Source organism: Sciurus vulgaris, assembly GCF_902686455.1.
Source record: "Sciurus vulgaris genome assembly, chromosome: 3".
Lineage (NCBI taxonomy): Eukaryota > Metazoa > Chordata > Mammalia > Rodentia > Sciuridae > Sciurus > Sciurus vulgaris.
The window spans coordinates 181,108,708-181,135,183 of NC_136463.1; the positions used below are offsets into that span (position 1 = coordinate 181,108,708).

Here is a 26,476-nt window from a genome sequence, read left to right on the forward strand (position 1 = left end):
AAGCCCCACCTTCGTGTGTCAGTGAGTCCCCTCTCCTCCTCAGAGTGAGGTTCTCACGGCGGCCGGCCAGCCTCTCTGGGGCCCTGGCAGGCCACTGTCTACAGCACAGCCCCCTCTCTGGGGTGAGGGGAGGGGCATGTGGCAGGTGCGGATGTCTCTGTCCCTGCCTGGCAAGTACTCCACTGCTGAGCCACACCCTCCACCCCACAAATGCCGTCCACTTGTGACAACTTGCTATGAGGTGCGACTAGGGTAGAATCTCACATGCGGATGCTCTTAGTGTCCCAGACAAGCTACATCCCATTAATATAGTGACTTTCAGCTTCATTCCGTCCCCAGAGAGGTGATTCAAGGAGAACAGAGTTGACAATTCAGCTTGTGGACTGGCTTTCTCCAAGTCAATGGGAGCCAAGAGGAGTCATTGCCCGGAGGACATGACCCCCATGTGAGGTGGCTCCCAGGCTAACAGCAAATGACTGACAAAGAGTAAGAATGTCCCTGGTCAGTCCTCCGCACCCAGGCCATGGTTGGGCTGGGCTCAGAATTGTGGGGGACACAGGAGAAAGCAGTGGCCCAGGCCAGTGATCACGTGGGCAGAAGCTCTCTGCAGGTGGGCAATGTTTCCCTGTGAGCCTCTGCGAAGAAAACTCAGGTCTGACCTGAGTCAGGTTCACCTCACAGGTGACTAGAGAAGGAAAGGTCACCAGTGGAGGACATACGGAGACTGGCCCTGTCTGCTGTCCCTTAGTGACCAGCAGGCCTCTTGTGCTGGGACTCCCATGTATGCAGAGGTTCCAGGGCCTGTGGAGGCAGCTTCTGTGTCATGGCAATGGAATAAGATGGGAGCAGGTGGGGTGGACCAGGGCCAGGTGTGTGGGGTCAGTGCAGCCCACTTGGTAACACAGAGAACCAGGCATCCACATGGTTGCAGGAAGCTGCCAGCGGCCTGCTGGTTTGGGCTCCTGGCCACTTGGGACAAGCCTGGCTGTGCTGCTGAGGCAGGCCTGAGGGCCGGCTCCCTGCAGCTTCGTATCTAGTGTTCAAGTGGCTACTGAAGGGACCAAGGTAACTGGGCCCCCTGGCAGGAGCCATGAAGGGCCAGCTGTTCCCTGGAGCCAGAAAGTGTAGCCCAAGACAAGGTCACACTGCATTGTACAAATCTATTTATTCGGCAAATCAGATTTATCAAATTGTTTTTCCAATTCATTGTGCTGGTTTCACAGAGGTACGTGTAGCAGGTATGTCTCAGGTGATTCCAGGCTAGGAGCACCAACAAGGTCACGTTCATGGCCATACCATACCCTCGAGCCCCCACCACTCCAGGAGCAGGAATCAGCCTTTCCCACAGCCGAGTTCTGGGCTCTCCGCTCACTGCTCCCCTAAGCCTCACCCTGACCCTCACGCAATCCATTCACCCTTCTGTGCTGGGCTGGTACTGATGAGGGCCAAGAGGACTGTGGCTACTCAGGCCCAGAGTATGGACTCTCCTCAGAGCAGCCACATGCTGTAGCACTGGACCCGTGCCCAACCCATAGCCCCTGGGGCCGGGAGGAGTCCCCTTGGGGAACAGAAGGAGACTTCCTTTGCCCTCCACACTGGTTGGGGATGGGTTAGGGGTCCCAAGGCCCACCTTCAGTTCAGGGTCATCCCATCAACCTGAAGCTGCTGGACCACTCCAAGGACCCACCCCTTACAGCAACACAGCTTATGTAATCATACATGATTAGACCCCTCCCTTCTCGATGACTCTCTTTTCAGAGGTCGCCAGCCCTTCCTGTCATGGACAGTCATGCGACAACATGGACAAGATCTAGGTTTGAACATCAACAGGGACGATGCAGGGGATGGTCGGGACTTCTCTCTTGGGAAGCCAGTCTGGCCCTAGGCACAAGGGTAGTCACTTGTGCCCAAGATGGCCACCACCAGCTCACCGCAGCATTCCCAGCCCCCGCGCTAATGTCCTGCTGTATATGACAACCTGGCTCTCCCACTCTGTCCACAATGGCCATGGGACATGCGGCCCACAGCAGGGAGAGGAAGAGGAATGTCCCGAGCTTGGGACAGCTGGGCGGGACACAGCCTCACCTCTGGGTCTGCAGAGCCCTGGCCATGGCTGCTGGTCTCTGGCCCTTGGGACATCACATCTCCACCTTCCTCCACGCCTTCTTTCTCACCTTTCCCTCCAGCCTCCTAGAAGGAGTCTCCACAGAAAGCACCAGAACACTGCCACAGTTGCTGCTGTGGAAGGCTTCTGCCCTTAGTGGCTCTCGGTTGAGTGGGGGACACAGACCCTCAGACAGGAAGCAGCTCTGCCCTCAACCCTTCCTGCCCCGCAGCCCCTGCCCGCCCCACTCCCCTCCATGGCTCCAAGCCTGGGCAACCACTCCCCTCCTGCACCTCCCCCTCTTCCTCCTCCTCAGTAGGCAGGTCCCCGTTTTATCCAAGTCACCTCCTCTCCCACCCCCCTTCTGTAGGACCACCCTCTCCCAGGCCCTCCACCCCTGCTTGGCAGCCAAAGCCACCACCCTGCAAGTTGCCCGCAGCTGCTTCTCTTCCTGAGACCGTCTCCTTGTTCACTTTGTCTCATGGGTTGCTCCTCAACCCACTCCTTCCGTCTTGCAAAACCACCCCACAATTTATCCTTCGAATCATTTCACTCTCTGGAACAGCTGAGTCATTGGAAGGCGCTCAGCTGTCACCGTGTGCTCCTCTAGAGTGCTAGAGAAGCGAGGGAGGGAGCCACATGGTGAATCGGTTGTCGACAATCGCCTCCAGGAACTGCTGGCAGCCCCCTGGCTGCCCTTCTCAAGGCCGGGCCCTGTGCTTGTGGGTAGAGATGGGTCGCCATCCCTGCCAGCCACCAGAGGGGGAGAGCTCCCTGGGCAGTGCCCCCTGCCCAGCCAAGACCCAGGTGAGCAAGACAAACGCCTCCTCACTGTTTCTCACAGTCTTTAAGGAAACAAGGCCAAAGGAAGAACTTCCCAAGTTTCTACCACAGGTAAAAAGCTTGTCATGTTCAGGGATCTCTCCTCCCGCAGGCTGTCCCCTCTCCCGAGAACAGTGCTAACACTGCATGTGGTGGACACCCCAGTGGCCATGGGAGAGGGGCTGTCCACTTCCAGCCCGTGGTCTGTCTCCCTCCTTCCCCAGGTACGTGCTGACCCTCAGGGCTCTCAGGTGTCACTAATGCTTTTCCACTTTGTCCCTACTGTCTCCACAAGGCACCTGCCACTTCCCCATGACCTGGTCCAGAGGCCCCCGCAGTCCTCTGCAGACTTCCCATGGGCTCGGGGAGGCCCAGCTGGCCTCCTGTGCTTTTCTAGGGCCTGAGGAAGCAGCACTATCCACGAATATCTGCCCAGCCGAGACACCCCTGTTTGACACTGTCTCCATGTTATTTCCAGCAGAGCTCCAGAAGAGACTGGGAACTGTGGTCACCCTCCACTCGGGGGTCCTCAAACTGAAAAGGGGCTTGATGCTTCCCTGCCACTCCCTCTCTGCTCAAGTCACTTTCCTCCCTAACTCTTCTTGCCTTCTCTCTCTTCCTTTCTAGAATCTTCTGGTTGAACAGATTGAGAGAGTTGAGAAACAGTTTTTTTTCAGATGCCTTCTTTTCAATTCTTCTGCCTCATGCTATTTGAACTTAGAATGAAGAATCCACCTAGTGCTTAGGTTCTTCATCATATGGGACAAAGTCCACCAAGCTGTCTGGACATTATGGGGTATGAAAAGCAAAGATGGTGTCCAACAAGCATCAAAGGGGAAGGACACCAATTGGAAAGGGATGTCCCTTACAAGAACTAGGCACTGGGATTTCTTTCCTTAGAGCTAGGTTGCCCTCCCTTAGCCTCTGGTAATCATGGGGTCCTGGCGAACCACCTGGACCCTAGAAGGCTGCTGGGCCATGACGTTCGTGCGGAATTCTTTGATGACAAAATAGTAACAGAAAACATCAAGGCAGCAGTTGACGTTGGAGAAACACATGGACAATTGCAAGAACAAGCTGATGCTCTGCTTGGCTCTGCACTCCACGATAAAGCCATTCCTCACCAGGAACTGCAGGAAGAATCCCAGGTGGACTGGGAGAAAGGAGACCACAAAGACCGCCAGGCTGGCCGCAATGGTCCAGATGCAGGCCCTCTGCTGGACCCAGTCCTGGGTGTGGCCCCTACGAGCGAGCAGAACGTGGATGCTCCTGGAGGAGCAGAAACACATGATGACCAGGGGCAGGAGGAAGCCAAACACCTCGAGTGGAAAGAAGACCCTGGCACTCCAGGTACCGTCCGACATGTTGTGAAAACACGTGTACCTCTCCACTTTCCCATGGAAGCTGTAGATCGGGATGCTCCCAGTCCACACCAGGACCCAGATGGTGCAGCAGATCCCCAATGTCTTCCTTGGGGACCGAAGATGGCTGACCAGGAGTGGGTACTGGATGGCCAGGAACCTGTCCAGGCTGATAAAGCAGATGGTGAAGACGCTTCCGTACATGCTGACAAAGTAGAGGCACTCCACCAGGGTGCAGGAGGCGGAGGAGGGAGGCCGAACGTGCGACAGGGCCATCTTGAATGGGAGCGAGAGCACCAGTAGCAGGTCAAAGACAGCCAGGTTGATCATGTAGATGGAGGTGGCCGCGTAGCCTGGCCACTTCTGCTTCAGGAAGGTGCTGAAGCCTCGGATGGCTAGCAGGTTGAGGAGCAGGCCTAGGATGAAGGTGGGGATGTGGACCACCAGCTGCAGGGTCTTCATCAGCTCATCCACGTCACTGAACGAACAGTTCTCACTCGTGCGCAGCCAGCTCATGTTCTTGCCTGCAACACCAAGGGCAGGTTAGACGGGTTCTCACTCTCGAGTGATGGTCTCAAATGACTTGGGGGAGCATGATGAATGCTCTCTTTGTATCACACAGCAATCCATGCGCGTTGAGTCACAATCAGAAAACACTGAAGAGAAAATGACTTCCAATCCCCCTGCCCCAGTAAAGCCATTGTTACTTTTTCATTCAGATGGCATTAGATTGACTTAGAATGGAGTTACATCCCAATGAACTCATCAGGAGTTGAAAATGCCTTTAACACGTCTAACCTGCCAAACACCATAGTTTAGCCTATTCTGTCTTAAACAGGCTAAGAACACGTCCATTAGCCTGGCATTGGCAAAAGTCATCTAGCACAAAGCCCATTTTGTAGTAAAGTGTTTAATATCTTATGCAATTTACTGAATACTCTACTAAAAGCGAAAACCAGAATCACCGTGTGGGTATGCTTTCACATCATCGCAAAGCCAAAGGCTCTTAAGTCGAATCATCACAAGCTGGGGGTTATCTGTATATCATTCCAGACTCCTTCTCTATTTTCTTTTACAAAAGTGGAATCCTTCTGTCCATACACATCTCTCCCTTTTTTCAATCAGAACTACTGAAAGCAGTAACAATACAAACCCTGACCATATGGTTTAAACAGAGAAAATCCCACATAATGGAAAACTTGAAGTGAGGGTAGGGGTCTATCCAGGTGCAGCTTGATTGGAGATTCAAATGCTGCTTCCAGGACTCAGCTCCTCTCCATATGTTGTCCCCTGTGCCCTCCCACTCACTTTCCCAATGACTGAGCAGAGCTGACTTCGCCCCCAGTTGTAAGAATAGTCTTAGCGTATCACATTCTTCTGGACACAAGAATTGGTTTGTCATTGGTTCAGGGACAAATGTTTGACTCATTCAAAGGCAATGAAAAGCAATACAACTCTAGCTTGGGTGTCTTTCTGCAGGATTAGAAGTCAGGCAGATGCAAAGTCTGGAGCTGCCTCCGCCTCTTGCTACCCCAAAGAGAGAAAACCAGACAGAAAAGGGAGAAACATGGAGGAAAGGATGTTCCCAAAGGGAATCAAGTGGGGGCCTGGGGTATCCATGGGGCAAGGAAGGCCTTTAGCTCGGTGGAGATCAGGAGAAGAGAACCAGGGCTGTCGGTGTGGTGATACGGGCCCGGCCAGCTCTTGCTTATGAGTTGGCCACTTTGGGAGGGTGTGGGGTGTGCCACTGCGTGTGTCAACACCAAGGCAGGTGGCCCTGGACCAGATCCGCACCTGAGTCCAGCATCCAGAATCAGTGCTGCTGGGAAGAAAATCCTACCACCCAATCCTACCACCATCACCTCCAACCACCTCTGCCCACCTCCCTCCATCCCCCCCACAAAGTGAAGCCAAGCTACTGATGTGACCGGTCATGTTCACTAGTGCCCAGGGTGCCCTGTAGAAAGGTGGATCACAGTGGGCCTCTGCTTCAGTGCCTCAGCCACCTCAGCAGCCTCGGCAGCCTCGGCCTGCTCCGTGGCCCTTGCTTATTGTGCCTCCTCCACCCTCCATGACCTCCCGGTTGGCAGCGCGCGGATCCCAAAAGTCAGAGCAGGGGCATCAACACAGCCTGTCACTGGAGGCCCTGCACCTGTGACCCTCACTGGGCAACCGTTGTTTTTAGCTTTTATTGTTATACTAGTTTCTTTTTTTAATTGAAAAAGAGTTCCAAGCACCCAAAATGGAACATGAAAAGAGCATGCTGAGGAAAGCCAGTGTGACCCAGGGCCTCGCTTGTATTTCTAGAGTCAGCCATGGTTAGCAGTCCTCACATGCTTTACCTAGACATTTTCCAAGTCCATGCGTACCTACGGGGACATTGTTAAAATTTCAAAAATATTATACCTGATTCTCTGTCCCTCACCTTTTTACTTAACAGGGTTTCTTGGGAATTGTTCCACGTCAGTATAGATGAGCCAACTTTTCTTCCTAGAAACTTTGCTGCCTCCCATTGTGTGGATAAACCACAGTTCCTTTAGCCAGTAGCACATCAACGAACACTTAGGTTTCCTAGTGCTTTATGGGGAAACAAGAAATTCCACAATAAACATCCCTGTGACTTATTTCTGGCTCACAGTTGTTGATAAATATGGGAATGCTGCGAGGATCCCCCGTTTGCTACTACTTATCATAACTACAGTTCCCTGGGAGCCTTTTAAAGAAAGGATCTAGATATTTTTAAGCTCCTGTATGGAATACCATTCCCAAACCCTTTCTATCTTTTAATTAAAAGGAAAAAAAAATCTATAGACATGTACACATCTATTTATAGACACAAAGATACAACACCCATTGAGCACTGTGTGTTAAACATTTAGTAGACGCTACTTGATTCGGTGACTTTCCAAAGAGTCTGTGCTTTCCTCTGTGTGAGCTCTCCTTATGGACTCATGTCACAAGAGATCCAGGAAAACATCTCCCGGTGATGAAAGCTTTGGTCCCTTCAGTGCATGAGGTGGCACGTCCTGGGAGGGCAGCAGGACCTCTGCAAAAGCTGGTCCTGACCTCAGGCCCTGGGTGACCACTCCTGCTGGAGGAAGATGAGACAAACACGAGCCAGCAGGCTGCTTCCTCTTGACAACATGCCAAAAGAGCCACGGGTCTACCTCAAAAAACAGCCTGCACAGCTTGGAACCCACAGGATAAATGTTTAAATGATGAGAAAAGCAGGTCTAAATGAACAACATCACAACACCAAAGAGCAAGTCCCTTAGACAAGTCATCTTCAAGATTAGAGACAGCAGAAAGCCAAGAACCACCAAAATTAAGCAAAAGTTTATGCCTAAAGAAATCCAACAAGAGCTAGGGATATAGCTCAGTTGGTAGAGTACTTGCCTTGCAAGCACAAGGCCCTGGGATCAATCCCCAGCACTGCAGGGGGCGGAAAAAAAAGAAATTCAACAAAATTGAAAAAAAAAAAAAAAAAAAAGAGCATAGGGCCTCTGTTTTGGTCACTCTCTGGAAGCTCCATGGGTGACTCTATCATATGGGGGGTGGTTGGAAGACTAGAACCAAAGTAGCCAAGAAGAAAATCAGTGCTGCTCAAATATCAACTCAAACCCCCAATACGGCTAACTTAGGAAGAAAAGAAATACAGAGGGAAATTGGTCTGGTGGAAAGCTGCAATCCAGGATGCTGGGACCTGTCTTCGTTGGCTGAAACAGGTGTATGTGTGGGAAATAGACACAATTCCACTCAGTGTTTTCCAGTAGGACTATCCTAAAGGTCACATTTGAATTACTGACAGACTTCAAATGGAAACTTCTCGGATGGTAATCTTTGAAGCCAGAGAAAGCACTCGTTCTGTGGACTGGCAAAAAGAAATTAGGTTGGAAAAAATACTTCCAGCAAATACCAAAGCGAGCAGAGAATCTGAAATATTAATCCTCTGAATTCCCTCTGAAGGTCAAAGGAAGTCATCTAAGAATCTCTTTAAAAAAAAAAAAAAAAATCCGGAGCTTCACTAGACTAAGATAAAAGGGCAAAAATGCACTCCAGACTGCAAGATGAAACAGTCATCCTTCTCCAAGAAGACTGCTAATAAAGACCTGTTCTCACTTGATCTGGGGCCTGTGGCCATTGGCAGCTCCCGTTCTGGCCAACCCGGGGTTCCGAACCAATCTGTCCACTGCAGTGCGGGTGGCTGAGTCCCCCCAGGTCCTCTAAGAAGCAGGCGCTAAGATGCTATTAGACTCCAAGAGCCTGATTAGGGGGAGAGGCTAAAAGGGAGAGCAGAGTGGAGAGGAAGAGCATTCAGACCCCTGCAGTCTGACCCTGTGGCAGGAGACAGGGAAGGAAGGACCAGGTAGGGAGAACCTGAGACCACGGGCAGCTCTGAGAACGTCTTGCCCAGGCTATGGGATGTCCCTGAACAATGGCTGCCTGTCGGAGGCGCCCCCATGGGAGCAGGAATCACCCAGGCCCAGCACCTCTGCTGGGCTCCGTCACTCTCTGGGAGCAGGAAAGTGTGGATTCTGTCAACACCAAAGTGGACCTGAAGGGGCTGAGCTGTCATGTCTCTCCCCAGGGCTCCCAGCAGCAGGGTCTCTGGAGGGGAGATCTGACCCCTGTTAGTCACCAGCAGCATGGGGCCTGAGAGGTAGGGTAGGGCTGAACCAAGCATGAGATAGAAACCATGAGATGCCAGGTTTCACACCAGATTCATGGAAGGAGCCGCTGCCAGATGTTCTGCTGCCATCTTCCAGCGGCACTCATATAGAACCCACCACATCCATGAGTAGACAGTGTTCCTGGACGCGTCTCAGAAAAATGACACCAGAAGGGTTCTGAGAGAACACCCGGATGCAAGCATCCGCTACCAACCCAGTCGCGGCTCAGGACTGAAAAGCACAGAAAGTCACTTTCAGGAGTTGTGGCCTCAAAGCGTCAGACGTCCAGGAGGTAATGAGGATGGAGAAGGTAGAAAGAAGACATCGAGGCAGAACAGCCTGGAACTGAGCACTGAGAGCAGGAAACTATAGAGCGAGGCTTCGGTTAGGATGAATACACAACCGCAGGGAAAAACAGAAAAGATGAAAGAGACAAAATGCACTGTGTCTGAAGAAAGCACCACGGAGTTCAGTGCCATCCTCGGTCTCCGGCCTCCACTGGGGGTCTCGGCAACACCCTAGATACCTGACACGGAAGGACACGTGCTCTTGGGCTGGAGGTGGGAATGATGTCGAGGGACAGCACCTGGCAAAGCAAGCGGCTCTGTTGCTAATATTCCATAAAACAGAATCAAAAGTTATGTTTTGACCCATTTGCTCTGTCATTGTGGGATTTCTGCGTCAAACACTTCTCTGTTGTTTAAGTGTGCCCTGCACAAAAGCAGGGGCGAATTGTATTTCTAATGTGAACTGCGACCGTTAGGAAAGAAAACTTGAATTTTAATATTTATGTTTGCAATTTCTATGCCTAGTTTTTTCCTCTTTATTTGCCCTTGCGCTGTGTAGCCACATGTTTGAAGGATTTTCTAATCTTCTTGATATCTAGCTTTTAAAAACTAATTGGATCTTGTTTCTGACCACCACGTAATGGCTGCACATTTGTAGGGCATGGTCTGTATTTCATCTGGTGCTCACAGAGTGCGTGGATCCTGTCCGGTAAACAGCCTTCCTTCCTCTTTTGTCTCTTCCTGTTTGGAGCCTGAGCGCTGCTCTCTTCCAGATCCTCAGAACACAGGTGGTGGTTCTCGTGAATTACCTCACAGTGCTACAGAATACCAGAACTTACTTGTTTTGGTTTTTATTTTGATAATTATCAAACTATAAGTGTAAGCATTTTTAAAAACCCTACAGAAACCACTGACTTTTTTTTTTTTTTTTTCAATTTTGTTAAGGGTCTCGCTAAGTTGCCAGGTTGGCCTCAAACTTTGGATCCCCATGACTCAGTCTCCTGAGTAGCAGGATTACTAGCAGGCACCACGGTACCCAGCTAACACTGACTGTTAAAAATAGGGTGTCTATCTTCAAAGTCACTGAAGAGAGAAAGAAACAAATAAAAACACTGACCTACGCAGCACAGAAGTAAATACAATTGAAAAAGAAACCAAGCATAGAAATGAAAGCAAACATTAAAAATTCAAACTTTCCTAACATCCTCAATTCAATTAAGAAGTACATTTCAACTCTACCTTTATAAAGGGCACATGTAATGTCACCCGAATGTTCACTGTAAAAATCCCACGAAGATAGAGCAAACCAAAACAAGGCTCGAGTGGCCATACGCAAACCTAGCACTGCAGGATTTAGGAATAAATTCACTCATCGGATTAAGATTATTTTCTATTAATAAAAGAAAACACAATTGTGAAGACCAATACTGTATAGTAAATCTATGCATCGATGGCACTGTATAAAAGTATGCAAAGTAAAACTGTTAGAATTCAAACCACTGACGAAGATACATAGTAGCAGAAAAGAACAGATCAAGTAGGCAAAATACAAATTAAGACTAGATTACACAAATAATATAATTAATATCATTTACTTATACTTCTTGAGTTTGTTAAACAAATAGGTAATTCGCTTTTCTCTCATGTATCCAAGAAACAGTTGCCAAAATGAATTATTATCTGTTAAGCAAAACCAAAATCTCTCATTTTTAAAAAAATGGCAGAAATTATGTTGGCCATATTTTCTGACCACAGACACAAAAACCTAGGAAGTAAAAAAAAAAAAAAAAAAAAAGAATTGGTTATTTAAAAATAAATAAAGTAGGCAAGGCTTCGTGGTCCATGCATATCATCCCAGCTCTGGGAGTCTGAGGCAGGAGGATCATAGATTCAAGGCCAGCCTGGGCAACTTAGCAAGACCCTTTTCCAAAAGGCTTTGGGGTGAGCCGTGAGCACTTGCCTGTAATCCCAGTGGCTCGGAAGGCCAAGATAGGAGGATGGTGAGTTCAAAGCCAGCCTCTGCAACTCAGCAAGGCCCTAGGCAACTCAGCGAGACCCTGTCTCTAAATAAAATATTAAAAAAGGACTGGGGATGTGGCTCAGTGGTAAAGCACTCCCGAGTTCAATCCCTGGTACCGAAAAGAAAAAAAAAAGTTGTGTGTGGGGGTCGGTCGGGGGCAGAGCTCAGTGGTAGAGCTTCCCCTGGGTTCAATCCCCAATGCCACATAAATAAATAAGTATAAAGTGAGAACTAGAAAGCTAACTGCATGAGCTGTAATCAAGAACACAGACGTTTTTGGATTGGTTGTTTCAAAAAGAAATTCTCAGGATGCAGCCAAAACTATTCTCAGAGATACATACATCTCCCTAATTGTTTTAATTATTTTTTTCTTCTCTGGAAAAAAAAAAAAAAAAAGAAAACTAAATAAATGAATTAAGCATTCCACTTGAGCATTTAGGAAAAAAGAGAGAGCAAAAAAAAAAAAAAAAAAAAAAAAAAAAGCTGTAGGGAAATCAGGAAAAAACTTACAGAGATAGAAACAGAAATAAATGAATTGAAAATAGAAGTATCAGAATCTGTAAATTTGATGGGTGGTTCCTTGGGGACATAAGCAATCAACTAAACCATACATTTTTCTCTAACAGCTATGACCAAGAAAAAAGACACAAATGATGAGAATTGAAATTGGTTGAAGAGGTTGAGCTTAGATGGAAAGAGGAGTAAACATAGTAAGAAACGTCCTATCCTGGTCTGGCAGGCCACTGTCAAACCTTGATGTACTCAGTGACTTGGAGCAAAACCGTTTATCACAACTCAGGCAGAGTTGACGCAAAAAGAAGCCTTATTAGCAAAACCATGAAAGACACTGAGAATGTTATCAAAGAATTACTCTTTTTTTTGGGGGGGGGGGGGTACTGGGGAGTGAATCCAGGGGCGCTCAACCACTAAGCCGCGTCCCCAGTCTTTTTTTGTATCTTATTTAGAGACAGGGTCTCACTGAGTTGCTTAGGGCCTCACTAAGTTGGTAAGCCTGGCTTTGAACTCGAAATCCTCCTGCCTCAGCCTCCAGACCCCCTGGGATTACAGGGGTACACCCATACCTGGCAAATAGTTACTTTTAAAACAGGCTGTACCTTTCTTTCTTTGTTTTGGTGCTGAGGATGGAAATCAGGGTCTCATGCATGCCAATCACATGGTCTACCCTGACCCCCTTACTGCAAAATTTTAAGCACTGTGTAATTCTCTTACTCTCTGAACTATTTCAAAATATAAGATAGTATTAATGAATTTCTTCCATCTAACTAACTTACACAAATGCCAAAACTTAACACATGTAACACAGAAGAGAAAAACTATTGGTCAAATGCACATGTGAATAATATGCAACCATCCTAAGTAAAATACTACCAGGTAGAATTCAGTACATTGAACTTACAAATCATCACGACTAAATCAGATTTACTATAGAAATGTAAGATAATTTCAATATTAGGAAATCCATTAGTGGTGTGTATAACCTCATTAAAACAAAAAATGAAAAACCATCTGGTTATGTCAACAAAGTTATTCACAGTTATTTACATGAAGGACTAGAAAGGTACTTCTTACACATAATAAAGAGTAACTTGCTCACACCACCACAATTTTGTATTTAACAGTAAAGTAAGAAAGACATTCTTGTTGAAATCAGACACTTACTAAGACCCAGAAATTCCAAACAAAGCATTATGGTATTTAGCAAAACAAGAAAACAAATGAGACATTCCCCAGAAAATTAATAATATACAAGGAAAGGAAGCCTTGGTAAATTATGTTGAGACTTTCAGTGAAGAATTCTGGGGTCCCCTGGGTGCAGTGGCATATGCTTGTAATCCCAGCAGCTCAGGAGGTTGAAGCAGGAGGATCGTGTGTGTAAAGCCAGCCTCAGCAACTTAGGGAGACCCTAAGCAACTCAGGGAGACCCTGTCTCTAAATAAAACACAAAAAGGACTGGGGATGTGGCTCAGTGGTTGAGTGCCCCTGGGTTCAATTTCCCGGTACCAAAAAAAAATTTTTTTGCGGTTAAAAATTATGATCCCAACCTCACACCATATAGAAAAGAAATTTCAAATTCTTTGAGGATTTACATTTCAGAAAGCAAATCTTAAAAAAAAAAAAAGATGAAAATTCAATAGGCAACCTGTTTATAAAAGTCAATGAGGGGAAAGTTCTTTGTCAGCCTAGGATGATCAAAGGCAAAAGGAAGAGAAAACGAACAGGACAGGTCTGGCCCCACAAAAACAGAAAATTTCACATTGTTAAAAAAAATTTTAACATCAAATAATGTACTGGAGGAAATGAAATGCAACCAATATGTTAGATAAATGACGTTCTCTCTCCATGGATGCCGTTCCCAGAAGTTTTACCCAGATATATTTTTGCTTACAAAATAGGATTATGACCAGGTTTCCATGAAACTGTCACCAATAAACTGATAAGGGTACCAGTTAATACACAACTTTGGGGATTTGGTAGCTTATATTATAAGCCATAAAAATCATATTAGTCTTTCATCCAGTAATTCTTAAGACTTTAAGTAAATTATGCAAAAGAAGGGAAAATTATTTACAGAAATATATTCACTTTGGCATTTTTTTCAAATAGCAAAAAATGCACAAGTACCCTTAAATGCCAACAAGAGTGCGTTTCACTAGGGTAAATCTACTCAATGGAAAATGTTTCTCTGTTATGCTGATGCTGACTCGGTTATGTAAAAAACCCACAAACTCTAGAATTACACATTCAAAATGATTTCAACTATGATTTTAAAAAACCCACGCAGAGGGGGAAAAAAAAACCTAGAAAAAAAATTTCCATATGCCAAAAAGTGCTGCATTCTAGCAGTTAGATGGTGGTAGTTTTTAAAATCTTTTATCTTTAGCTCTTAATTTTTAAGTACATGTTTCCAGTTACATCATAATTTGTGATAGTCTGAAAATGACTTAAGATTCTTTAAAATTTGTAATAAATGCTGGGGGTGGGTTAAGCATCTCTTTTCATTTTTCTCTTCAATATCAAAGGAACAAAACGGAATGTGAAGTTTACTCAAAATTAAAAGAAATGGGGGCTGGGGTTGTGGCTCAGTGGTAGGTAGAGCACTTGCCTAGCACATTTGAAGTTTGATCCTCAGCACCACATAAAAATAAAAAATTACTAAAGTATTGTGTTCATCTACAACTAAAATAATATTTTTAAAAAATTTAAACAAACGAATTGAGCTACCCCCTGCCCAGTGGATGACACCTCATCTTACCAGGTCAAAGACCAACATCTTAAGCTGTAGTAGCTTTCAAGGGATTTGGGAGCAAAGCATGAAGTGAAGAGAGAAGTGGATGTGTCAAGTGAAAAAGTAGGTCCCACCAAGAGAGAGCGAGCAGCAGCAGGAACCCAGACAGGATTTTTTAAAACAATGAAAAAATAAGAGTTTCACCTGTGTGCAGGTCGCCGTCCTGGGTGAAGAACAGCACAGGAGACACTTCAAATGCCACATCCACAAGGGAGGGAGAGAAAGTAAAGGACGCTATCTAAAATACACGCCCCCAAAGTTCAGCAAGCTATTAACGGAAATAAATGTAAAAGTCTAATTTTTTTCAAATTGGATATTTAGATTAAATTATATTATCCACTTTAAAGGAACAAAAAGAAGAGAAAATATATAATAGAAACTGAAAGTGAAAAAACTACAATGTCTCAATATAGGAAGCAGAGGAACAACCCCTGCACATGTAGATACTATAAAGGATTCTAATATTAATGAACTCCTCAGAAAGGACCCGGCATTTTTTCCAAACATCTTTTGTTGATAAGAAACAGAAAAAAACGAAAAGCACAGACCAAGTAAAATGATCAAATACTCTGTGATTTATCAGGCCCACAGCATGCTGGAAAAGAAGGGAATTTTTCTTTTCAACAGAATTTTTTTTAATATTGAGAGGGTAGTGGAGACCAGGATGGCAAAAATCGTAATAAATAACGAAAGCATAAAACACTCCATTCATGTTCCCATGAGCACGGCAAAACGGAGCATGATAGAAATAAGCCAGAAATGCAGAAAGAAGTTAAGTAAAAATGGGAAAATTATTGTAGTAAGTGACGTCAGTGCTGGCTCTGGTGAAAGACCGTCAGACAGACAGACATTGGAGCTCCGGGCAGCCCGGTCACGAGGAGAGCCAGCAGCCCAGCCGGAAAAGTGCAAACCCAGGATGCATACTCTCTGTGTCCAAAGGACTTCTACAAAGTCCATTCCCTTCCCGGGCCAGGCCAGGGGTCAATGGCAAAGGTGATTTTACACACCCGGTTCTCAGACGGCAACTCCATGGTCCTCACCGTGCAGCCGCGGGCCCTTGACACTACCAACCTGTAATAGGCACCTCTGGGCCTGCGCCCACCCATGCTCTTGAATAACGTGCAGTAGAGAGAAAATCAGAAGCGCCTTGCTGACATGTTGGGAAGGAACAAATGTCTACACACGAAACATGAATGCAGCTCTAGCTGTAATAATACATGGGGGTTTCTAAGCGTTTTTTTCCCTGTGAACAGGAAAGTGAGAGCTGAGGTGAACCAAGGCTACCCTGGAGACTTTGGAAGAGGAACAGAGGCTGCTGTGGCCTTATGGGGCTCGCATCCCCCTGAGACCCAAGGCTGGCTGTTTGCGGGGGCTGCCTATGGAGGGACCCAAGAGCCATGAGACGGGGGAAGATGCAGAGAGGAAGGGGCTCCGAATCTGTAGAGGGAAACACACAGTATGTCCCCCAACACCCAGGACGTGCTCCACAGTGAGACTTCACGGGACCATAAAAAGAGTGGGTTCCGGGTGCTGCAGAAAGCGCTCTGTCACCAGAGGTATGACAGCAAAGGCAGGAGGAGGGGTGCTCATTAGAATGTCCAGGACTCCACACATACAGCAGGTCTTACTGGAGGGTGCTGTGCAATCTGCTTTCAGCCCTGAAATGGAATCTTCTTTCAGTATACTACTTTTTCCAATGCTCGATGAAAAGGAGAGAAGGCACCCCAATGTGTGAAAGGGTCTGGGCCAGCGGTTCAGGGCCTCCGTCCCCCACCCAGCCCCAGCTCCCTGAGGCGGCAGAGCTTCATGTCTACTCTCCTATTCACAAGGTCCTGCTCAGCCCCGGTCAGCTGTCGCTGGCCTCCACATGTTGGCTCTGACCCACAAACTCTGCCACATTCTGGACCATTGATTTCCTGCGGCCCCTGTGCCCTATGGTGCCCCTACCTGCCCACAACTTCCAGGATATGGTTTCCCACCTGAAGCCCTGAGCCTGTGTCTGCACAGCTGGGGCACCGAAACCCAGCTCTGTGGCTCCACACAAGCTCCACCTTGCTTCCTCCAGTGGCCTGGATTTCCTACAAGTAGAAGAGTGTCCCCTTCTCTCCTGTGGCTGCAAAGCCCTCATCTGTGCAGTGTCTGCTCTGAGCCACGAGACTCTGGGAGCTGGCGCTACCTCAGGGATACATCTTGAGGGGGCCCTGGAACATTCTCCCAGATTCATACTACCTCAACCCAGTTTCCTTACCCAGAATCCGAGTGTCCTCAGGTTTGCAGGGTGGAATACGGCAGCTGGAGCAAAACACTAAGCTGAATGCAGTTATCTGCCACCATCGCCTTGGTGGGAATAATTCATCTGCCCACATGGGCTTCAGAGTTGGGGACCATGATGCAAGACCAGAGCACACAGACAGAATCTCCGTGGTGTCAGGATTGTTCTGGAGTTTAGTGGGTTTGGAGTGGGACTAGGAGAGTAGAGGGGTCCAGCTCTGTTCTACATGCTCCCCAGAAGGGACAGGGGACACTCCAGGAAGGCCGTTACAATTGTGTCCATTTTATAGAGATGAAGCTCAGAGATGCTGAAGGTCAGCTAGAACTCATATTCTGGTCTCTCCTTCTGCAGCCCTCGTGCAGGCCCCCAGCAGCACCAACGGGAGCACCCTGCTGTCCAGCCCCAGGCCCCTCCTCGCTCCGTTGTGAGCTGGCCCCACTAGCCTCCTCCTCTTTCATCTCGGACTCTCCTCCACTGCTAAAAATCCCACCCCTTCCTTCCAACGCCCACACCCTGATCCACCCGCATCATCCCATGTGATTTACCCACGGTGGCCAAGTGGGGACCACTGGAGTCATCTCTGTACTACAGGGTGTGTCCCCACTCTCCAGTCTCAACCCCGGGACATGAACCATGGCTCCTTCCCCTTTATATCACCAAGTGTCTTGAAAACTGGTCCTCCAGAAGGTCTTACTGAGTGAAAGAGAAAACGAATACGAAAGGAAGGAGCGGAAGGAGGGAGGGAGGGCCTGATGGGCTGCAGCCAGGTGACAGGTGCACCCTAGGGGCAGGGATGGCTGCTCAGAACCAGAGCAGAGCTGAGCCTCCCAGGGTGCCGTAGGGAGTGCTTTGCACACCGCTCCCCCTCAGCACCACCCTGAGCAGCGCGAAGCCCAACCCAGGACAGTTCAGCAGACATTCTTTCCTGATCTCATGCTCAGAAAAGAATCTAGAACTCCATGGTTTTAAATGCTGCTCTTTCTTGCCTCCCAGCCTCTTCAAGAGTTAGAGTTCAAGAACAACCCAGTTAGGGCTGGGAACATAGCTCGGTGGTACAGCACTTGCTCTAGTATGCCTGAGGCCCTGGGTCCAATCCCCAGCTCTGTAAATAATAATAATAATAATAATAATAATAATAATAATAATAATAATAATAAAAGAGCAACCCAGTTATATGATAGTAGCCAGAGCTGACCAGGTGATTACGGGGGACTAGCAGTCCCAATCATTTATTTTGCTCAAGAGCCTTATGAGGAAGAAACCAATATTGTCCCATTCCCCCGAGAGGTAAACTGAGGCTAAGGAAATGACACAACTGGTATGTGACTGGTCTTGGGCTCCCACGCAGGGTCCTGGCACGCCACAAGCACCATGCTCAGAAGTAGCAGGATGACTCCTGAGAATATGAAGTCTCGGGCACTTGGTGATTTCCCAACAAGACATCGGGGAGCAGGGAGCCAGTCAGGTTTGGCCCCATGGAGGGGGCGGCACGCCAGCCCGGTCTGCTGGGGAGGTTCCCAGGCTGCCTGCAGGGCAGTGTCCTCACCCCAACAAGATGCTGCAACCCTGACTCAGATCAGGAGGAAGTTGAGTGTTTGTAGGAAAATGTCATCCATTATCGGGGACAAACCAGGTCTGCCTGCTGCTTCTGCTCTCGTGGAGTGTGCCTGAGGGCTGCCGCCGTTCTGCCACCTGGGGTGGCCCACTGAGCCAGGGCAAGTGTGAGCTGAGCATAGGCCCACAAGGGCCCACTGACCCCAGGAAAGTCTCCCTGTGGTCCACGAGAGCCAGGTCAGGTCAGAGCTTGATGCCTCAGTTTCCCAAGTGGCCCAGAAGCTGTTACCTGTGGGTGGTCCAGCGCAGCTGAGTGGGCTGCAAGACGGCATTTCTCCTCCAGGCCCGGCTACCTGTCTGCTCTGGGCAGAGCCACTTCCCCTCTCTGGGTCTGAACTTCCTCGGGGGCAAGAGGAGGGGGTGGGGCCAAAGGCTCCAAATGGCTCCAGCTCAGCCTGTGTGGTGGAGGGACTGGGTGGGGGTCCCTGGCCTCTGAGTAGATCAAGAATGTCACTCACAGGAAGCGTGCTTTCGGGAAGAGCATCGACACTCTTGTGTTCTCATGGAGGGTCTGCACACCCACCCAGCTTCCAAAAAATAGAAGCCAAGAAGGAGGGGTGTGTGTGTGTGTGTGTGTGTGTGTGTGTGTGTGTGTGCGCGCGCACGCGTGTGTGTGTGTGTGCGCACGCGTGTGTGTGTGTGAACACCTGGAAGTCTTTGAAAGAGAAGGCAGCCTCTCATATACCTGATGTTCCAAGACGGGGTCAGGTGGGGACAAGGAGTAGGGGGAAGGGGGGGGAAGGTTGCCAGGATACGCAGCTCTTCTGGGTTTAGGATGAGAACCTGCTGCCCACAGATAGGAGAGTGGTGTCTACGACGTTTGTGCTGGAAAGTCCAGGTGGCCCAGCCCAGGGATGACTCGTCCCCTACAGGCCTGACTACACGCACAGTTAGCAGAGATTTCCCCGGTGCTTCTGATCTCCAGGGTTGAGAAAACCGAGACTGGCCTGAGAGCAGTGGGTGGCTCTCAACCAGGACCCCTCAAAGATCCCAGGCCATTAGGAAGGTCTGGGCTGAAACGCAGTCTGGCAGATAAAGCTCGCGTGTCCAGGAAGTGCCTGAGTCCACCTCAGAGTACCGAGGCACAGGCTGTTTCACAAGTCTCGCATGCTGTGACTCTCAGGTGTCTGCAGGAAGGGACACTACCCGAGGCAGGTCTGGGTGATTCATCCCAGCACACGGGTCCTCCCTGTAGAAAAAGCCACTCGTGCGTAACTTTGGGAAGCTGGCTGACCCTCCAGAGCTTGGAGTCCCCTTGCTCGGTGAAGAGGTTGGCAGAACTGTGGCAGCCTTTCTGGCTTTCCCGGTCACCAGTTCTTATCACACCATGCTGATGTGATGGGTAACGCCAGGCCCACTCCCTGCACAGGACCTGGAGTGCTAAGACAGGCCACTGGGCAGTCCATGTAGGCTCCTGCAGTGTCCCTAGCCAGAGCTGGATACCAGGCAAGGTAGCACCGACAGGTCAGAGCACCCTGGGTCCAGGAGACCAGGACAGCAGCAGGGAGGTTACACACAGGCATCAGGTGCCACCTTGATGCCCACAGCCTGTGGTGTGGGAGGTCCACCCTGAAAGGCATGTCCTTGCTCAGCCCCTTCAAGTCACTGAGTTGACAGGCATGTTCCACCATGCCTAGTACCTTCTTTTTTAGAACACATATTTCTGTCTTACTGACCTTGCTTTGATTTAAATGTTTGAACACATGTGCATGATTCAAATACATATGTAAAGTTTGGTAAAAGATCTCTGCCCTTCTCCCCTAAATCCAGCTCCCTGTGTACTCCAGAGACACCCAGAGGGTTGCACTACTTGGGGGTAGCCAGACTCTTCACCGAACAAGGGGAGCTTGAGCTCTGGAGAGCCAGGCAGCTTCCCGAAGTCACACACGGTCCTCCGCCACCACCACAGCACGGGGAGACGTAAGAACTTCTCAGAAGGTCTCCCTGAGCCTCCTGGAACTGACACACCCTTGTTCTGCCCACCCCATCGTCACAGAGAACAAACTAGAGGCTTTAGGAGCCTGGTGTGGTTCCTGCCACCTTCCAGACGGGGACCCTAGAGGGGTGACATTGAGTACATACCTCCAACTTCACCAAGCCGGGCAGCGAGACAGCTCCAGGTTCCGGCTCCTCCTAGGGCAGGAAACCCTTCTGACCGTGCTTGTCAAAGAGCAGCACCTCCATACCTGGGGACTCACCACATCCTCTCCTGACGCTGGTTCCATTCAGCATCAAAGGGCTGGCCCTGGCCTCCTGGAACACCCCACTCAGAGGAGAGAAGCTGGGCCAGGGCCCCCACTGCCAGGCAGCAGGGTAGGGGAGCTGAGGCCAGCGAACAGGAACTAACACAGCAGGAGGCGTTTGGCATCCCGGGGGCCCAAGGTCTCTCTGCGCAGCCAAGGCCAGCGTGCATAAGGAATGGCAAGAGTGGAGGCTTGGAGGCCAGCCAAACAGGAACAGGGGCAGGGGATGCTCAGGTTCCCCAGAAACACATGCACTGGACAGGAACATTGCGTGGGAAGGCATCCCATGAAGGAGACCCGGACATTCTTCTCTTATCCAAATCAGGATCAGCTACTGCGCATGGGGGCAGCTCAGGAACTGGACGGGGGCGGGGGGGGGGGGGCGGGAGGTGGCAGTGGGGGGTGAGGCAACAGCCATAGCGAGAAGGAACCAGGATGGAGCGGTGTCAGACTGTCTTGAGAGAAGGGCCTCCAGGTCATCTGAAGCAGCCTGACTCCAAAGAGAGCCCAGCAGGCCCGGAGTGGCCACTCCCCCTCTGTAGACTGGGGCTGGTTGCCTCACTTCTCTGAGACCACTTCCTCATTTGCAAATTGGGGTCATGGGTTCAAGCATTGGTTGGTTATCTACTATGTAGCCGGCAGTGGTCAAGACAGACCAGCAGTGTATCTCTCAAAAGCACTGAGGAGTCGCCAGGGTGACAGAGGTCAGAGCACCCAGCAATGCCTGGTGCACAGCAGAAGGGTCAGACCCCCCGGGCTCATTGACGCATCTGCCATTGTCTTCCCTGAAGGCCTATCTGAACAAAGGAAAAGGAGTAACGTTGATAATGGAACCTTCTTGAATGAAGACGCAGGGTCCCAACCACAAGAGGAGACCTCCAGAGAGAGGGGAGGGCAAGGGAAACTGAGGAAGGGGAGGAAAGGAGAAGAAGGTGGGTTGTGCAACTTTGATGCTCCATAGCAGCTGCTCATCTCAGACTCTGTCCCCACGGTTCTGCCACACTTCTGTCCCCAAGCTCCACCTGAGGCTGGATGACTCCCACGGGCAGTCAATCATCCAGAAACACAAGCAAGTCCTGTTCCTAGAGCCTAGTTGCCCACAAAGACAGCTGGATCCTAAGAGTCACTGGCAGCACTGAAGGCATCCTGCCTTCCTGAAAGTGGACACACCGGCAGCTGACCTGCATCAAGGTCCCAGATGCTTCGTGTCCAGGCAGGGGCCAGCAGCCATTTAGCATGTGTCCCTCCTCCCCAGGTTTTCCTGGAACTGAAACGCCGAGGTCAAAGGAGGAGTTGGAGGTGCTCAGCCTCTGTGTGCAGGCTTGCCTCTTCCTCCTGCCCTTGTCAGGACTCTGGCCAACTCTGGAGCCTCCGGGCTCCTCCCTGCAGCCATCCTGCTGTGGGGTTCAGGTTCCTGATGGCGCCTGGAGCCCCCTGAACATGAAGAAGTCTAACCTATGTGCTCCTCCAGCCAGTGGTTATCTTGACACTGAAATCCACAGCATCCAGAGGGCCCTTTGCCAGGAATGTTCTGGAAAAAAATGGATATCCAAAAAAATGGACCCTGCTGAACTCGGGGAAGGAAAGAATCCTGTTTTATGTGAACAGGACTGCTGCTCGGAGGGAAGCCCGCCATTTTCCTTGGCTTCCCCCACAGCACCCCATGCGTGGAGGCTCTGAGCATCTTATGAACTCCAAAGAAGTGCTCTCACGTTAACGCCACTGGCTTCCTGGTGCCCGGCTTCCCCTGGGGCCCTTTTGAGGTCTGGCTCTCAGCGGGGCAGGGTCCTGAGCTGAACCATCCTGGGGCTTCCTAGTCTTTCCTCCACTCCCACCTGCCAACCAGAGCCCCTGAGTCTCCTCAGCCAGGGGTCGGGGAACAAGGGCTTCTCTTCTCAGTGCCACCTCTGCCTTCCCCTTGACACCAGGTGAGGTCACGGCTACAGAGTCACTCTTGTTTATTTCTTGGGGCCACGTGGGGATGAAGTGAGCAGGTGGTGGGCCCTTCTGAAATATGTCTTTTCTCTTCATGTTTCCTGTGCCTAAAAGTGTACGATTTCCTTTGCCCACACACTGCCAGGGGCTTCGTGTTCTTTTGCGCTTCAGCTGTGAAATTTCTGTTCTTATTTATTGTGAGCATCTTCTCCCTCTCCATCCCTACCCGCTCTTCCCCTACGTTTATCCTTTGCATCTTTGTTTAACTGTGGAAACAGTTAATTCTGGTCAAAGTCCTGTCCTTTGGTTCCCATGAATTATCTTGTAGCTCTTTAATAATGAGAATATTGTCAACCCTCCACAGTTAGAATTATTATGGTATTCACTTCCCTCCTGAAAATCTTTTATTTAATTTTGACTTTTTTTTTTGTATTGAGGATTTAACCCAGGGACGCTTTACCACTAAGTTATATTCCCAGCCTTTTGTTGCTGAGGGCTTCCCTAAGTTGCTGAGGGCCTTGCAAAGTTGCTGAGGCTGACCTCAAACTTGTCATTCTCCCATCTCGGCCTCCCAAGTCACTGGGTTACAGATGTGCACATGGATGACTTTTTTTAAAAATCATGAGGTAGGTGATAAAAATTCTTCTTCAGTACAAGAACCTGACAGGTCAGGGCTACAGGGGAGGCGCTGCCAATGCCTCAAGAACACTTGTCAGCACCCACTCCCTATCCCAGATATAGGGCCCCCCAACTCTGCCCCTTAATGTCATCACATATCTTCCCCACACGTGGCTTAGTCTTGGTCTCCACCTCTAGTCACCCCAGCTGTTCAAGGAAATGTCTTTAATGAGGGTGACAGCACCTTCCACCTGTTACGCTGCTTGTCCTAAGGGCTAGTCCGTGGGCTCCAACATCACGAATAACATCAATTCGTTCTGCACAGCTCAGCAGAGGTGTATCCTCTAACGGCCTCATTTACAGAGAGAAGCAGCAGCTGAGTCGCCGCTGGGTGTGTACCCAGGGGAATGAGCTGAGTGGCACAGGGACACCCGCACTCCCATGTCCATGACAGCACTGTTCACAGTACTCAGGACACAGACTCCACCTAAGCATCCAGCAACAGAGGACTGGAAAATGCGATGCTTTTACACAGCGCAATACCATTCAGCCTTGAGAACGAAATCCTGCCGTCCACAACAGCTGGAACGAGAAGATATCCTGTTAAGTGCAAAGAGCAGGCACAAAAAGACAAACATCACACGGTCTCACTCCCGTGGACCTAAACAAATCCGCAGAAGCAGAGAGTAGAAGGTGGTGAGCGGGGAGTGGCTTTGAATTCCAGGATGCAAAGCTCCACCCCTGAGCCACAGTCCAGGCCCACTGGATACTTCAAAATAGCCACAAGAGAGGCTTGTTAAATGTTTCACCACAAAGAATCAATAACCATTTGAGGTGATGGATGTGGTAATTCTCCTGATTTGACCATTACACAAGGTATGCGTGTGTCTAAACTTCACATTGTACCCCACAAACTTGCACAATTATTAGGCACCATTTTTTTAATCAAAGAAAAATCTGAGCAGCAACCCAAACCACGCCTGCCTGGTGCCAGAGGCTCCCGCGCTGACGCACCCTGCTGTGCCCGCAAAGACCCGCCCTCCACCTCCAGACCTCACAGTACCCCCTTCTCCCCCAGCCTCAGCAGACACAGTGGAGTCCCTCTGTCCCCAGGGTCCCCTCTCCTTCTAGTTCTCCCTCTGCAACTGTGAATGAGGTGCCTGTCCTCCACAGCGCAGGTCCTGTCATCCCCTCCAGTCCCCCACCCCTCCTCCTGTCCAACCTCAGGCCCCTGAGCCCATGGAAAGTGCTCCAGAGCAAAGGCATCAGTATCCTTTCCCTGGTGACAGACAAGCCCCACCCCAGCTCGATCCCATCCCAGGTGACTCCCGGTCTCAAGGACTCTGCTCCAGGCCCCACAAACCACAGATACCTTCACCTCCAGCCTCACAGAGGACCTGGATTCCCGGTGTCAGGCCCTGTCTCTGTTCCGAAGCCCAGGCACTGTCTGAATCCAACCAGGACCTGGAAGGGGCCCCTGCTATGTAGAAAAGCCCTCTTCCTCCACAGCCTGACCACCCATGTCCAGGGCCACTGCTCCATCAGGTCATCACTGCCGTTCGTGGGGTGTCCCAAGGTCAGAGAAAATGTTAAAGGATGTCACAAGAATAAAAATGGTTTCACTTGGAGGTAGAGAACCACTCCCAAATTAGATGGATATTGTTCTAAGGTGACCAGAAGTCTTGATTTATGTATTATATAATTTTAAAATTACAGAGAAGGTACATTAAATTCCGTTACATAACGCACATAATGTGATATGAAAGGAAAGCTATTATGGAAGGGAAAGTGTTCAGTGTTCATTAAAATAATTGGATCTACACTTCCAAATGAGGAGAACGTGGGTATGAATATTTATAAGATGAACACTCGCCGAGGCCTCTTGATGAAACGCCCCCAGAGCTCTGAGCCCAAGGGGGTGCGAACTCGAGGACCGTCTCCGCTGCGGCCCCCACGTCTGGTGGGTCCTGCTTGCCAGCTGCCCCACTGCTCTGCAGGAGGCCTGAGCTGCACTTAGTTCTGGCCCTTGTCCTGATTCAGACCTCCCACCCATCTCTAGGGGCTCAGCACTGGGTCTCCTCCTCAAAGGACGGCCAGATCTGGCCCCAGCGCAGCCTCCGCCAGCGCCTCCAGGTTCCATTTGCACACCAGGCACAGCTGTGCTATCGACCAGACTTCTCTTCGTCTCCCTGTCTGTCTGTCCGTGTGCCTGTGTCTCCGTCTCATTCTCTACTTGGTCACGAGGAAAAATCCTAAGAGAACAGAAGCAGGATGGGCCGGATGTTGGATCACAGGGTCCCACTCTGGCCGTGGTCACCGAAGAAGCAGTTATGGATCTGCTTTCATCCAGCTGCCCAGCGTCCCTGCCCCTCCCGCGGCCCCGCTCCCCACTCCTCTGCCTTCCCTCCCCTCCAGGGCCTCTGGCCTGGCCTCTTCCCACTTGCCCACCTCCCCCCCCCCCAGGCTCCCCACTCCCACCAGTTGGCCCCTCCCACCTGGGAGCCCGCAGGGCCTACTGCCCCACAGTCACCCCCACCCAGACCTTGACTGCCCCCTGCCCCCTTCTCTCTTAGTCTTCACTCCTCCCTCTGCCCCTGACCTCCCTCTGGTCCTTCTCTGGCCTTCAGCCCCCTGGGCAGGCTCCTCAGCCGCCCCACTCCCCTCTGACCCACTTGCCTTCTCCCCCCATCTCCCCTCCCCAGGCTGCATTCCTGCCAACCTGCCCCTCTGGGAGCTGCAGGGGTCAGGAGCCCGCTGGGTGCAGCAGGCAGCGCATGGCAGGCAGTTGCTGTGCAGCCTGGTGGCCTCTGGGAGCTTCAGGAGGCTGCCTGTCCACAGTGAATCTCAGCCATGTAGGGTGAATGACTCTCTTTGACATTGGTCCACAGGCCAAAGGAAATGGAGCAGCCTCCTTTTTGGTCCATTCCCTGCCCCTACGGGGCTCCCAGGCCACCATGGGTGGGGGTAGCCAAGCTCAGGGGCCTCAGGGCCTCTTTGCTTGTGACCTCCTTCCCCCCATGCAGAAGGACCAGCAGCACATGCTGGTCTCCCTAACCAACCTCCCCAAGAGGCAGACTGGGGCTCCCTTTGCAGGGCAAAGGCCGCCTGGGTAAAGCCCTGCCACAGGTGATTGGGGTAGAGGCTGGGGAACTGGCAGTCTGAGGATTCTCCCTACTTCTGAGAAGACAGGAATTCCCTCTCTCAGCTGCAGTTTTCAGGGCTC

At 50.1% G+C, this 26,476-nt stretch overlaps 1 protein-coding gene across 3 annotated transcripts; it reads right to left on the reverse strand.

Moving 5' to 3' along the window:
• Positions 1-2,554: 2,554 nt before the first annotated feature.
• Positions 2,555-21,018, reverse strand: GPR55 (G protein-coupled receptor 55). Of its 3 annotated transcripts, none has more exons than XM_079132714.1 (2): positions 20,540-21,018; positions 2,555-4,811 (listed from the first exon to the last, which is right to left on the reverse strand). In XM_079132714.1, the coding sequence occupies exon 2, from the start codon at positions 4,801-4,803 to the stop codon at positions 3,844-3,846; it is 960 nt and encodes a 319-aa protein (XP_078988840.1). In that variant the 5' UTR covers positions 4,804-4,811; positions 20,540-21,018; the 3' UTR covers positions 2,555-3,843. The 3 variants fall into 3 exon arrangements, with proteins under 3 accessions (XP_078988840.1, XP_078988839.1, XP_078988841.1); XM_079132713.1 differs by lacking the exon at positions 20,540-21,018 and adding an exon at positions 18,687-18,830; XM_079132715.1 differs by lacking the exon at positions 20,540-21,018 and adding an exon at positions 14,716-14,805.
• Positions 21,019-26,476: the final 5,458 nt, after the last annotated feature.